Source organism: Rhinoderma darwinii, chromosome 1, assembly GCF_050947455.1.
Source record: "Rhinoderma darwinii isolate aRhiDar2 chromosome 1, aRhiDar2.hap1, whole genome shotgun sequence".
In the NCBI taxonomy this organism is placed as follows: Eukaryota; Metazoa; Chordata; class Amphibia; order Anura; family Rhinodermatidae; genus Rhinoderma; species Rhinoderma darwinii.
Genome location: NC_134687.1, coordinates 419,110,418 through 419,124,958, shown reverse-complemented (window position 1 = coordinate 419,124,958; position 14,541 = coordinate 419,110,418). Strand labels below are relative to the sequence as shown.

The 14,541-nt window shown below is 42.9% G+C and overlaps 1 protein-coding gene across 1 annotated transcript in view; it reads right to left on the bottom strand.

Annotated features, from left to right (window-relative positions):
- Positions 1-14,541, bottom strand: part of PARP2 (poly(ADP-ribose) polymerase 2) — a 170,746-nt gene that overhangs the window by 124,387 nt on the left and 31,818 nt on the right. The window contains exons 3-6 of the mRNA XM_075829137.1: positions 12,731-12,867; positions 6,954-7,160; positions 6,330-6,461; positions 6,146-6,216 (exon numbers count right to left, since the gene is read on the bottom strand). Of these exons, the coding sequence (XP_075685252.1) occupies positions 6,146-6,216; positions 6,330-6,461; positions 6,954-7,160; positions 12,731-12,867 (547 nt within the window). The remainder of the gene's footprint in view (positions 1-6,145; positions 6,217-6,329; positions 6,462-6,953; positions 7,161-12,730; positions 12,868-14,541) is intronic.

The window sequence follows — 14,541 nt, the reverse complement described above, 5'->3', positions numbered from 1 at the left end:
CAGGTTCTATGGTTGAGTAATGTTCTACTCTTGGTGGACTCTGTAGCAGAAGGTCTGATTATTATGGGTGGTGACATCAACCTGGTTATGGATCCTTTAGTGGACTCGTCTGCTAAGAAATCGGCTTTATCTTATAGAGCTTTGAGGAAAGTTAAGACCTATCTGGAGGATCGTGGCCTGGTGGACGTATGGAGGCGTTGTCACCCGACTCTGGTGGACTACACCTTTTATTCTCCTATGCATGACTCTTACCAACGATTAGACCACTTTTTTCTGCATAAAACAAGCCTTCAATACTGTGTGAACACTGTTATAGATTCCCGATTACACTCAGATCATGCACCCGTTTTTCTAACTTTGTTTGCAGTTGGCTAATATACAAAGCAGATCGCCAAGATGGAGACTTAATGATTCTATATTAGGGTTACGGGACGTCAGAGATACTATTCGGGAGAAGTTGGAGGAATATTTTATGCTCAATGATACACCGGACACTTCTCCCCAAGTAGTATGGGACGCACATAAAGCCTTTGTTAGAGGGCAGTTGATAAGCATCTGCTCTCATAAGAAAAAAAGAAAGAGATAGAGTTTCTGCTACTCTTTTGTCTCAGATTCAGGCCCCATGCACACGACCGTAAAAAACCTCAGTTTTTGCGGACCGCAACGCAAAAACGGAGCCATTCACTTTCATTGAACACTGACACCTTTCCGTAGCACTACAGAAGGGTGTCCGTGCCGTGGAAATGTTCCGGGAATTATGGAACATGTCCGTTCTTTCGCATTTTGCGGGCCGTGCTCCCATACTTTGTATGGGAGCACGGCCCGAAAATGCGGCCTGTCAGTCAGCGGCCGGCCGTGCCCGCAATCGCATGCCGTGATTGCGGGCACGGTCGTGTGCATGGGGCCTCAGAAACTGGAAAAGCTTCATAAAAAAAATCTCTGGCTAGTCGACACTTGACGGAACCTGTCACCAGCATTTCACCTATTGAACTTTACTTATCCCTCACTGGCCACCGCTATCAAAAGTTCATTGCCGTTATCCCCTCTCCTAAACTCCTCCTCCGACTGTAAATATCGGTCTACAAACATTTTGCGCCTTTTATCATAATAATCTGGTGTCCCTTTGTGCGCACACACTAGAATAGGACATAAACGCAGAAGCAAGGATTTTGTGTGCTGGGGGAAGGCGAGGAGCTGTCATCAATCAAAAGTATGGAGGCGGGGTAAATTCGGAAAGACTTGAGGAATGAAGATATGACTCTTTTCAAATAAAGATCAGACTCTTTTATGCTCATTAGCATACGGTGTGGGAACACTAAAAAACTGAAAACTAAAGCTACAGAGCCGACTAAGAAGACAATTATAGGTTATATAGAAATGATTTTTCACCCACTATCACCAGGTATTGCTGGTTTAATAGGTGAAATGCTGGTGACCGGTTCCCTTTAATGACCTTAGAACCCAGCTTAAAAATGTACTTAAAGAGGCTCTGTCACCAGATTTTGCAACCCCTATCTGCTATTGCAGCAGATAGGCGCTGCAATGTAGATTACAGTAACGTTTTTATTTTTAAAAAACGAGCATTTTTGGCCAAGTTATGACCATTTTTGTATTTATGCAAATGAGGCTTGCAAAAGTACAACTGGGCGTGTTTACAGTAAAAGTACAACTGGGCGTGTATTGTGTGTGTACATCGGGGCGTTTTTACTTCTTTTACTAGCTGGGCGTTAGGAATGGGAGTGTATGATGCTGACTAATCAGCATCATCCACTTCTGTTCGTTAACACCCAGCTTCTGGCAGTGCAGACACACAGCGTGTTCTCGAGAGATCACGCTGTGACGTCACTCACTTCCTGCCCCAGGTCCTGCATCGTGTCGGCCACATCGGCACCAGAGGCTACAGTTGATTCTGCAGCAGCAGCAGCATCAGCGTTTGCAGTTAAGTAGCTACATCGACTTACCTGCAAACGCCGATGCTGCTGCAGAATCAACTGTAGCCTCTGGGGCCGATGTGTCCTTGCTCGTCCGACACGATGCAGGACCTGGGGCAGGAAGTGAGTGACGACACAGCGTGATCTCTCGAGAACACGCTGTGTGTCTGCACTGCCAGAAGCTGGGTGTTAACGAACAGAAGTGGATGATGCTGATTAGTCAGCATCATACACTCCCATTCCTAACGCCCAGCTAGTAAAAGAAGTAAAAACGCCCCGATGTACACACATAATACACGCCCAGTTGGACTTTAGCAAGCCTCATTTGCATAAATACAAAAATGGTCATAACTTGGCCAAAAATGCTCGTTTTTTAAAAATAAAAACGTTACTCTTATCTACATTGCAGCGCCAATCTGCTGCAATAGCAGATAGGGGTTGCAAAATCTGGTGACAGAGCCTCTTTAATGCAACCTCCGCTAAATATTTTGCACGGTCCCAACATAATTTTGATGCCCATGGCAATAAGGCGTCTAAATTTTTGTCCAAGAGGGTCAAACAACGGCAGGTTAATAATCATGTTCATATGTTGAAGGCACCGGATGGCAGCTTGACCTACTCGGTCTCTTACATCGCTAATTTGTTTAGCGACTTCTATCACAATCTTTATAACCCGGAAAACTCGCCTTCATCGGAGTGTCTGGGGGAGAGACCTGGGCTCATATCCTCCTTTCTAGACTCTCTCTCCCGGTCATTTCCGAAGGCGCAAGGGGAAGACTTGGCTAAATCATTTACCATTGCGGAACTGGAGTTAGCTGTGAAACAGTCTCCATCAGGCAAATGTCCGGGTCCAGATGGCCCATTTATAGATTATTATATTATTTGGAGATGTTCTCCTCCCCAGTTTATTATATATTGCGAATCTCACTACTGAAGGTTTGCCTTTATCTGAGGATATGTCAAGGGCTTATATTTCCCTTATTCCCAAAGAGGAGAAGGACCATACGATTTGTGCCAACTTCAGACCCATTTCGCTTTTGAACATGGACCTGAAGTTGATAGCAAGGATGTTGGCGTCTCGTTTAAAACGGATTCTCCCAGCCGTTATATCGCCTGACCAGGTCGGGTTTGTGATACAAAGAAGGAAGGGATAACTCTACTAGGGTGATGCACATACTACATCATTCACAAAAAAATAGGGTTCCGACGGTCCTTCTTAGCACAGATGCTGAGAAGGCGTTTGATAGGGCGAGTTGGAACTTTATGAGACAGACTATGTTATCCTTCCACCTTCCTGCCCCCTTCATTAACGCTGTTTTTTTCAATGTACGCGTCCCCCTCGGCTGTTATAGCCGTGAATGGTGTCTTGTCCTCCCCCTTTGCAATTAGTAATGGTACACGACAGGGGTGCCCTCTTTCCCCCCTGCTGTTTGTAATGGTTATAGAGACCCTGATGCAGTCTATACGATTAAATCCAGATATCGCGGGTATGTGTTGGGGGGGGGGGGGTGGAACATAAATTAGCGGCCTATGCCGACGACCTGCTTCTGATTGTCACGAACCCTACCACTGCACTCCCAAAAGTGAAAGAAGTATTGGACTCTTTTGGATATCTCTCTAATTTTTTGATTAATGCGAGTAAATCGAAGGCCCTTGGAATAGCGCTACCGTCTGATAGTAGAGCACGGTTAAAGGATAATTCGGCCATTGATTGGTCGTCATCGCATATAACCTATCTGGGGATTAAGATGTGTGCAAACTGCGATGAATTGTTCTCTTTGAACTTTTCGCCGCTATTGTCTTAGTTTCCCGACTTGTTGCGACGTTTGGATCTGCCTTATTTGTCGTGGTTTGGTCGAAAGAACATTGTTATGTCTTATGTTGTTTTGCCTAAGTTTACTTATTTGATGCAGACCTTACCGGTAGCTATTCCAAGGTTATACTTTCTACGTATGATTAGATTATTTGCTAAGTTTATTTGGAAAGGGAAACGGGCTCGTATTGCGAGATCTATTTTGACTCGGCAGAAAATATCAGGAGGTATTGGCTTTCCTGATCCAGAACAATATTATAAGGCGATACATTTAGCTAGAGTGATTGATTGGATGCGGGCACCTGGACATAAGCTGTGGGTGGCTTTGGAAAATGTCTTGTCCCAGACCCCGCTTCGTACTCATCTTATTGGACCCCTCCCTTATTTCTGGTGGCGGTCCCTCGAATCCTTTCACGCGGGCAACTCTTTCAGTTTGGAAGTGATTTTTGGCTAGCTTGGGAGCGCAAATGTTGCCATCTACCCTGATCAAGATAAGGGATATTATAGGCGCGGCCGCTAAGGCGGTGCGGGATAGTGCCCCATTGAAGGTCAGTTGCTCTCAGACTCCGTTGACGCTTTATGGTGATGGTCGTTTGGTCTCCCACTCTGCTCTTATGTCAGAGTTATCGGTTTTTAGCAATAGTCACTTTTTGCTCCTTGCTTATGTGAAATCTGTTACTTTGTCGGGTTGCAGGTCTACTTCGTTTCATAGGGAGGCCAACTGGTTTGAGATTCTGTTTTCTCAAAGCCGTACGCCAGTTAAGATTATCTCTCAGATTTATAAGAGGATCTCTGTCCCTCTTCCAGCTAGACCTCCGTATTTTATTGGGTTATGGGAACGGGATATGGGAATAAAATTCACCGATGCTGAAATCTCTCGGATTTTGATTGCCCTGCACAAAGTATCTAGATGCATTAAGATTCAAGAAAATAGTTATAAAATATTATCCCGTTGGTATAGGACGCCAGACAAGACTAGCTTGTTTGGCTCATCTCATCCGATACCTGTTGGCGCTGAAAGACGGACAGAGGTACTTTTTATCATGTTTGGTGGGAGTGCGGCTTGGTGTTAGCATGGGGGGGGGGGGGAAATATTTTTTCATTATGTAACTCCATATGCAACTGTTCAATACCGGTGTCGCCGGAAATTGCGCTACTCTCTATAGCGGCCTCCTCGGTCCCGGTTGTCCCTTCTGCTTTATTTAAATTACTTATAGTGGCGGCCCGTCTGTTAATCCCCTTCCATTGGCTCTCAGATTCAGTTCCCTCTATAGATCACTGGATTGCGAGCGTAAAAAACGCTTGTGGGAAAAAAGCAGCGTCGTGCCCTATCTTTAGGTGTTTCGGTCTCTGACCTTCCATTGACATCAATGGGAGGCAGAGAGCGGTTTTCGCAGTGTTTTTTTGCCTGCGGTGCTCAGTGACCACGGAAGAAAAACGCAGCGAAAAAAACGCCGCAATAGAGAGCGCTCAGTAAGGTCAAAATCCGCCTCAAAATTCCTGAAGGAATTTTGAGGCAGATTTTTCCGCCTGCAAAAACTCCATGTGAACAGGGCCTACTAGGGGGAAATGTGTCCATCAGCAGGGGGGAGTTTGCGTATATGATCATTGACATATAAAGCCCTGCGCCAAATGCGTGCCGAATGCACAAAGTGTGAATTCTCAAACTACGGCACCTTACTAAATAAGTGATAGTCCGCTGGAAAAAAAAAATCTTAAAAAAATAAAATTAACTGGTTGCTGACAGAGGACGAGAATACTGCTAGTACATTAATGTTCAAAAATTAAAATGAAAAATCCCTCTATGGTATTAAAAAATAAAAATAAGTTAATAAAATGAAAAACAAAAAACAAAACAAAACACAGAAATACAACTTTTTTTTACGATAAATAAACTTTTCAAAATATAAGTCCCAAAACATGAAATAATATATGGATATTTGGTATCGCCATGTCCGTAACATCCTGTCCAATAAATGTATAATGTTATTTATGATGATCGGTGTATGGTGTAAAAAAAAAACAAAACCCTGCAGCGGAACTGCTTTTTTTTTCCCATACATTTTTTCCACAATAAAAATGTATAGAAATTAAACGATAATTTAAATGTACCAAAAAGAAATTGTACCTACATAAAGTACAACTCGTCCCATACAGGGCAGCTGCAGGACAAAAAAAAGTGAATGAAGCGGCATGGTGCATGCTCGTTCACGGCTACATTCAAGCTACTCCTTACTGCAATTGTGCAGTGAAAAGGAATGGGGGGCTCGGGCCCCCTGTTCTAGTGATTGTTGGGGCTCCTAGCGATCAGACATCCCCTATCCTGTGGATAGGTCATAAATGTTGATCCTGGGGTAACCCCTTTAAAAGTCTACAATTACAAGATAAACATACAACCTACCTTTCCAAGTTTGCTGGAGCATTCTGGATCCACAGGGGCCTTGCCCTTTAACACAATGGTTCTTATGTGTTCTGCATTAAAAAAGAGACAGATTTAAGGAAAAGGTGGGTTAAAAAATCTTCAATTAAATAGACTTTGCATTGGAGACGATAAACACAAAAACCGACATTAGTAAAGAGATTACCTTTGCTTTCATCCGATTCACTGTCTTCACTTTCATTAGTCCTGTTCTCACACATTCTTTTCGTAGCGGAGGGTCCATTACTAACACTGTCACTTTCTTCATCGGCTGTGACATCTACAGCATCTAAAGCAACTACAGAAACATTATATTTAGTACAGGAGAAATATTTTTCAGACAAGTGGCTGCTTCCATATTTTTCTGCATCATCGCACATGTGGTGTGTTTACTGATCTGTTAAGCCCCATGCACACAAACGTATTTTGAGGCCGCAATTAACCCGCAAATCTGCGGATGAATTGCGGCCCCATTCATTTCAACGGGCCCATGCACACGACCGTTGTTTCCACGGTCCGTGAATGACCCAGGAGCCTGGACCGCAAAAACAACAGATATGATTACGGCCTGCGGTCCAGGCTCATAGAAATTAATGCACGCGGCCATGTGCACGGCCCGCGATTTCCAGGCCAAATTTAAACTATAGGAGTTTTTTTTCACATGCAGATCAAATATCATTAACATAATTGACAAGAGCAAGCAGACACTTGATGCCATAAAATGTGCATGTTTATAACAAAAACTCAGTGCCACTGATGATTCCTGTACTTTACAACTTAGCAGACATACCAGATAAGCAGCGTTCAATCTGTCTTTCATATTGCGATTGGGTATTTTTTTGAACCATGGCTCCAAGATCAATTGTATAAGGCTTGCCACCCAGAGAAAGAGACACAATTTTGCTATCTGTGTGTAGTGCCGTTTCCAGAAAGATGGAAGTTTTAGCATCATAGGAGATCCAGGATTCATCGTCAGACAGCCATTGCCATACAAAATCTGTGGAAAAAAATTGGGAAAGCCATAAACATTAAATAGCAAGAAATAACCTTGCTATTCTAATGTTGCAAACAGTATTCATGTAAATTCATTAGCTATCAAAACAATCATAAAATAGTTGCTTTATCGTTTTACCCCCTTCAGAACACAGCCTGTTTTGGCCTTGTGGACACAGAGCCTATTTTTTCAAATCTGACATGTGTCACTTTATGTGGTAATAACTCCGGAACGCTTTTACCTATCCAAGCGATTCTGAGATTGTTTTCTCATGACATATTGTACTTTATGTTAGTGAAAAAATTTGGTCGATAAATTCAATATTTATTTGTGAAAAACGCAAAAATTTAAGCAAAAATTTGCATTTTTCTAAATTTAAATGTATTTGCTTGTAAAACAGATAGTAATACCACACAAAATAGTTACTAGTTAACATCCCCCATATGTCTACTTTATGTTTGCATCGTTTTTTTTCACGTACTTTTATTTTTCTAGGACGTTACGAGGCTTAGAACTTTAGCAGCAACTTCTCATATTTTCAATAGGCCATTTTTTCACGGACCAGTTCAGTTCTGAAGTGGCTTTGAGGGCCTTATATATTAGAAAGTCCCCATAAATCACCCCATTTTGAAAACTGCACTCCAAGGTATTCAAAACCACATTCAGAAAGTATTTGAACCCTTTAAGCGTTTCACAGGAATTAAGGCAAAGTACAGGTAAAATTTACAAATACATTTTTTTTTGCCGAAATTGATTTGTAATAAAAAAAAAAAAATCTGTAACACAGAAGAAACCAGAGAAACGCAACTCAATATTTATTGTCCAGATTCTGCAGATTTTAGAAATATCCCACATGTGGCCCTAGCGTCCTAATGGACTAAAACACAGACCTCAGAAGCAAAGGAGCACCCAGTGGATTTTGGGGCCTCCTTTTTTTAGGAATATATTTTAGGCACCATGTCTGGTTTGAGGAGGTCTTGTGGTACCTAAACAGTCGAAACCCACAAAAAGTGACCCCATTTTGGGTTATAGTTAGCATTTTGACTCCACAGTTTTTTTGCAGAATTTAGTGGAATTAGTCTATGAAGATGAAAATCACCTATTTTTCTGTGGAAACATAGAATTTTTTTCATTTTTACAAGGAATAAAAAGGAGAAAAAGCCGCCCAACATTTGTAAAGCAATTTCTCCCGATTACGGCAATCCCCCATATGTGGTCGTAAACTGATGTTTCGACCCACAGCAAAGCTCAGGAGGGAAGGAGCGCCTTTTGGATTTTGGAGCGCAGATCTTGCTGGATTGGTTTTCAGTGCCATGTCGGGTTTGCAACGCCCCGGAGGGACCAAAACAGTAGAAACCCCCCAAAAGTGACCCTATTTTGTAATCTACACCCCTCAAGGAATTTTTCTAGGGGTATAGTGAGCATTTTGGCCCCTCAGGATCTTTTTTAGAGCGAAGGTGACCAAAAAAAAACAGCGATTTTGGCGCTTTAAATTCTTTATTTATTACAGCGTTCACCGTGCGCAATAAATTACGTTTTAATTTATTCTGCCGGTCGGTACGATTACGCCGATACCATATGTGTATAGTTTTTTTTAAGTTTTGCAGTGTTTGCACAATAAAATTAAGTTTCTATAAAATAATTTATTTTCTGAGACACGCTATTCTGAGCCGTAACTTTTTCGTCAAAAAAAGCTGTGGGAGGTCTTGTTTTTTGCGGGACGGGTTGTAGTTTTTATTGGTACTATTTTGGGGTAAATGCGACTTTTTGATCACTTTTTATTCTATATCTTGGGAGGGGTGGTGACCAAAAAATAGCAATGCCGACATAGTTTTCCGTTTATTTTGTTTGCGGCGTTCACCGTGCGGTAAAATTAACATTATAGCTTGGGTTGTTACGAACACGGTGATACCAAATATGTGTACTTTTTTTTTTTAACGGTTTCATTTTTTACCTATAATAAATGACTTATTATAGGAAAACCAAAACTTATTTTTACACTTTTATAAAACATTTGTATTAATTTTTTTTTTTTACTTTTCTCACTTTATTTTTTTTGTTTATTAATTTTTCTTTTTACACTTTATTTTTTTGACCTTTAGCTCTGATCGCTGCAAGAATACATTACACAACCTAGGTAGTGTAATGTATTCCAACTGTCAGTGTGACGTCACAGTCACTCTGACAGTTGGTCTACGAGGATCAGCAGAGGCTGATCCTCATAGGCTGACATACATGGCAGACTTGGGGGCCGTTGTCTGGCCCCCGGGTGCCATCACAAGCATCAGAAGCCCCCACGATTGCATGGGGGCTGCTGATGCGTTACAAACCCGCTACATGCGGAGATCGCAATCGAGCCCCGCATGTAACGGGTTAATTGCCCGAAATCAGCGGCGATGAGCCGCTGATCGGCAACACTGGAGTGTGAGCTGTTGGGGACAGCTGATCTCCAAGTTCCCGATGCTCACTGTCGCCGACAGTGTGCCATCGGGAACAACACAGTGACTTCCTGTCACTCTGACAGGAAGCCTATCAGGACCAGCCGAATGGTCATAACTACAAAAATGGTCATAACTTGGCCAAAAATGCTCGTTTTTTAAAAATAAAAACGTTACTGTAATCTACATTGCAGCGCCTATCTGCTGCAATAGCAGATAGGTGTTGCAAAATCTGGTGACAGAGCCTCTTTAAGCGCAAATTTTCTCATTTTCTCAACAAATAAAGGAAAAAAAGAAACCAACATTTGTGAAACAATTTCTCCCAAGTACGGCAATACCCCATATGTGGTCATAAACTGCTGTTTGGTCACACGGCAGGGCTCAGAAGGGAAGGACCGCCATTTGGAGTGCAGATGTTGCTGGATTGGTTTCTGGGCGCCTGTGGGCCCAAAACAGTGGAAACCCCCCAGAAGTGACCCAATTTTGGAAACTACACCCCTCAATGCATTTACCAAGGGGTGTAGTAAGCATTTTAACCCTGCAGGTGTTTTGTAGAAATTAGTGTGCACTCGATGTTGCAGAGTGAAAATGGGATTTTTTTTCCATAGATATGCCAATATGTGGTGCCCGGCTTGTGCCACCATAACAAGACAGCTCTCTAATTATCATGCGGTGTTTCCCGGTTTTAGAAACACCCTACATGTGACCCTAATCTTTTGCCTGGACATATGACAGGGCTCAGGAGTGAAGAGTACCATGCGGAGCGGAGGCCTAATTTGGCGATTTACAAAGTATTGGTTCACAACTGCAGAGGCTCAGATGTGAAATAATAAAAATAAACCCCTGGGAAGTGACCCCATTATGGAAACTGCACCCCTCAAGGCATTTATTAAGGGGTGTAGTGAGCATTTTCACCCCACAGGTCTTTTCCATAAATGAATGCACTGCGGATGGTGCAAATTAAAAATTTATATTTTTCCCTAGATATGTAATTTCAGTGGCAAATATGTCATGCCAAGCTTATGACGCTGGAGACACAACCCCAAAAATTGTTAAAAGGGTTCTCCCGGGTATGACGATGCCATATATGTTGAAGGTAACTGCTGTTTAGGCACGCTGTAGGGTTCAGAGCAGAGGGAGCACCATTTGGCTTTTGGAGAGCGGATTTTGCTTGGTACTTTATTTGTTTGAGTATTGCTGGTGTTTCCATTTAAAATGTGGGGGTACATGTAAGCAGGGCACAGTATATAAGGGGCATAGTCAGGTGGTATAATAATGGGGTAAAAAAAAAAAAATAATCCATAGATGTGTGTTACGCTGTGAAGAAATCATTTCTGCACAGGCCGGTGTCGCACTGATAAATGGTGTCATTTCTTATCCCCCTTTTGGTCCACACTCCGCGCCTTTGCAGTTTGGGGAATTTTGCTGGGAAGTGTTGTCCTGTTCCAATACGGGCACAGGCACTTCCAGCGGATATGTTTGGGCTCTCCCCTTCCAGATTCCCTAATTTTAGGTCCTTGATAAATCTCCTCTTGAAACAGAAGAAATGTTCCCCTCGGGCACAACTGCATATTTTTTTTATTTCCTGACTTATTGGAGCCATAACTCATTTTATTTTTCATAGACGTAGCGGTATGAGGGCTGGTTTGCGGGATGAGCTGTAGTTATTATTGGTACCATTTTGGGGTACATGCAACTTTATGATCACCTTTTATCCTATTTTTTGGGAGGCCAGGTAAACAAAAAACCGCAATTCTGGCACAGCTTTTTTCGTTTTTTTTATACAGCGTTCACCATGCGTTATAAAATTATATGTTACCTTTACTCTGCGGGTCAGTACGATTCCGGCGATACCTAATTTATAGAACTTTTTCATGTTTTACAACTTTTTGCACAATAAAATTACTTTTGTAAAAAGAATGTATTTTTTCTGTCGCCAAGTTGTGAGAACCATAACTTTTTAATTTTTTTGTCGACGGAGGTGTATGAGGGCTTGTTTTTTGCGGGACGAGCTATAGTTTTTATAGGTACCATTTTTGGATACGTGCGACTTTTTGATCACTTTTTATTCTAATATTTGTAGGGCAAAGTGACCAAGAAACAAACTCTGGTAAAGTTTTTTAAGTTTTTTTTTTACTTTTATTTTTTGCACTTTTTTTTACACTTTTTCTCAAGTCCCACTAGGGGACTTGAAGGTCCAATTGTCAGATTTTTTTTTTCTAATACATTGCACTACCTATGTAGTGCAATGTATTAGATCTGTCAGTCATTCACTGACAGCAAGCAGATTAGGCTTCGTCTCCCGACGGGACCTAAATCGGCTTCCGTAATGGCAGAGCAGGAGACCATTGTGTCTCCTGTTGCCATAACAGCAGTCGCCAGTCCTGATTGCCTGTCAGGGCTGGCGATCTGCTAGTAACTGCTACGATGCAGCAATCGCTTTCGATTGCTGCATCGAAGGGGTTAATGGCAGGGATCGGAGCTAGCTCCGTTTCCTGCCGTTACAGGTGGATGTCAGCTGTACAGTACAGCTGACTTCCACCGCTGACGACACCGGATCAGCTCCTGAACCGGCGCCATCTTGCCGGCAGCTACGGAAGCCGATCAGGCTCCGCCGCCGGGCGGATCTTGACCGGCTTCGGTGCTAGGCAGACCGGGAGGCCAGTATTAGGCCTCCGGTTGCCATTGCAGCCACCGGAACCCCGGAAATTTCATTGCTGGGGTTCCGATGAGCTGCAAACACCTTAAGTGCAGCGATCGCGTTTGAGCGCTGCACTTAAGGGGTTAATGGCGGGGATCGAAGCTAATTTCAGTCCCCGCCATTACAGCCGGATGTCAGCTGTCAGATACAGCTGAGATCCGGCGATTATGGCACCGACTCAGCTTCTGAGCCGGTGCCAAATATTTGCCGTAAATACACGACATTTTGCGGGAAGCACAGGCTTTCCAAGACGTATATTACGGCAAACGTCGGGAAGGGGTTAAAGAGCAACAAGGCCTGGTCATTAAGTGGTTAATCAATATCTATTTGCTTAGTAAAAAATATTTACAAATTCATCTTAATTGCTTCCAATGAAATGACTTATTTGTTTGCCTTCATCATGCAGGCTAAAAATAAACAGTTGTTAATCTCACATTGGTCCTGCTCTTTCACAGCTAGTCGTATAGGTCGCTGGTAACCACTCTTTTTATTCTTCTGCGCCATATTTCTCAGGTCCACTTGTAAGGAGATCCCTGCCTCAGGGGAGATGATCACAGACTGTTTTCCAGTGCTAGAAAAGAGTTCACATTTAGGAATTTATTAGTGTAATAGACACTTAACATTCGAACATCTTTTTACCCGCCAATGTGTACACACCATCAGAAACAAAAAAAAGGTATCATGACCTGTGGCCTAAACAGGAACCATTCACTAGGACATGGCCCTTACCATCAGTTATTTATCCTAGAATGTTAAACAAGTGGGTGCAATTGCATTCAATAAATAACCTCCCAGCCTGCCACGTAGACCTCTCCCCTCCCTCAGACATTTGGCAGAGCTGAGAGAAACCACATGACAACTCACTGCAGCAAAGTTGGCCATAAAGGTTAGATTTTCTTTACAGGATCGCTGAAAATCTAATGTGTATGGGCACAACCAGACAGTGTGGTCAGTGGAAAGATTACACGTGTTGGCATTTAACCTGCTAAACTCTTTGTTCCTTAAAAAGATAAGCGTCAGTGGTATTTAAAAGGTGCTTGCCCCCCTTTCCCTACTGAAAAACATGCATGCTTAGCTGATCTGCGTGAGTCAGGAACACAGCTATCAGCCAATAGAAATTAAAATGCTTTTGTTCAGTATAAGAGAAACAGCTCAGCCACTCACCTAAAGGACCAGGTCTCCACAGGCAGCATGGTTTTGTTTATTTAAAAAGAGGACCTGTCACTTGGTAATAAAAGTTGAACTGGTTTACGGACCTAAATAGTGCTCTCTCCCCGATTCCAGCGGGGTTTCTTCTTTACCTGGAACCCCATTCCAGAGATATGGCCCACTATTGTGTTGGCTCCCTATATGCTAATTTGCTGTAGTTAGCCAATGGGGTGGAGCTAGCTGCCGTGCCTCTGATGCTGACCAGTTAGCACGAGGCTGCTTGAACGCAGTTAATGCCCTTTTGGCTAACTACAGCAAATTAGAATAAAGGAAGCCAACAACAGTGGGCCATATCCCTGGAACCAGAAATTACAAACAAAACGCGTTGGAATCAGGGAGAGCGCGCTATTCAAATTAGTAAACCAGTTCAATTTATATGAGCTAGTGATAGGTCCTCTTTAAGTGCATATGTATGAGATATTAATGCCTTCCAACACCACACATTTACGTCATGGGCGGGATGTACTTTCTGCATAGTACCATAAATGTATCGCACAGGAATGACGTGACCACAGTGGGCTGGAAAATAAAGCGGACACCCGCCTGCAACAGCCGGTATTGGAGATAACTGCAATCCCCACTGCTTAGGCTGGGTTCCCACGAGTCGGATACGCTGCGTAGAAGTATGCAGCGTATCAGACCCAGAACTTGCAGAGAATTCCACACCAGATTGTGATGCAGGTATTCAGGTGGAAACCAGATTTTAAGGGGGGGGGGGGGGGGGTGTTACACAAAAAGTCTATACTTACCATGGGTCATTGTCATGGCAACGCATCCCTCTGTTCATGCAGTCCGGCCTCCTAGAAGGACGATGCACCCCATGTGATTGGCTGCAGCAGTCACATGGGATGAAACGTCATCCCAGGTGGCCAGCCTGGACGAACAACAGAGGGACGCATCGCTATGATACCGGCCAGACTGTAAGCATAGACCTTTGTTTTTTTTTTCTTTTTATTAATTTCACACAAAAAAAAAGGCATTCTTTTCTTATTTGCGATTTGTGCAGTGGAATCTCAGTGTTTTCGCTGCAAAAGTC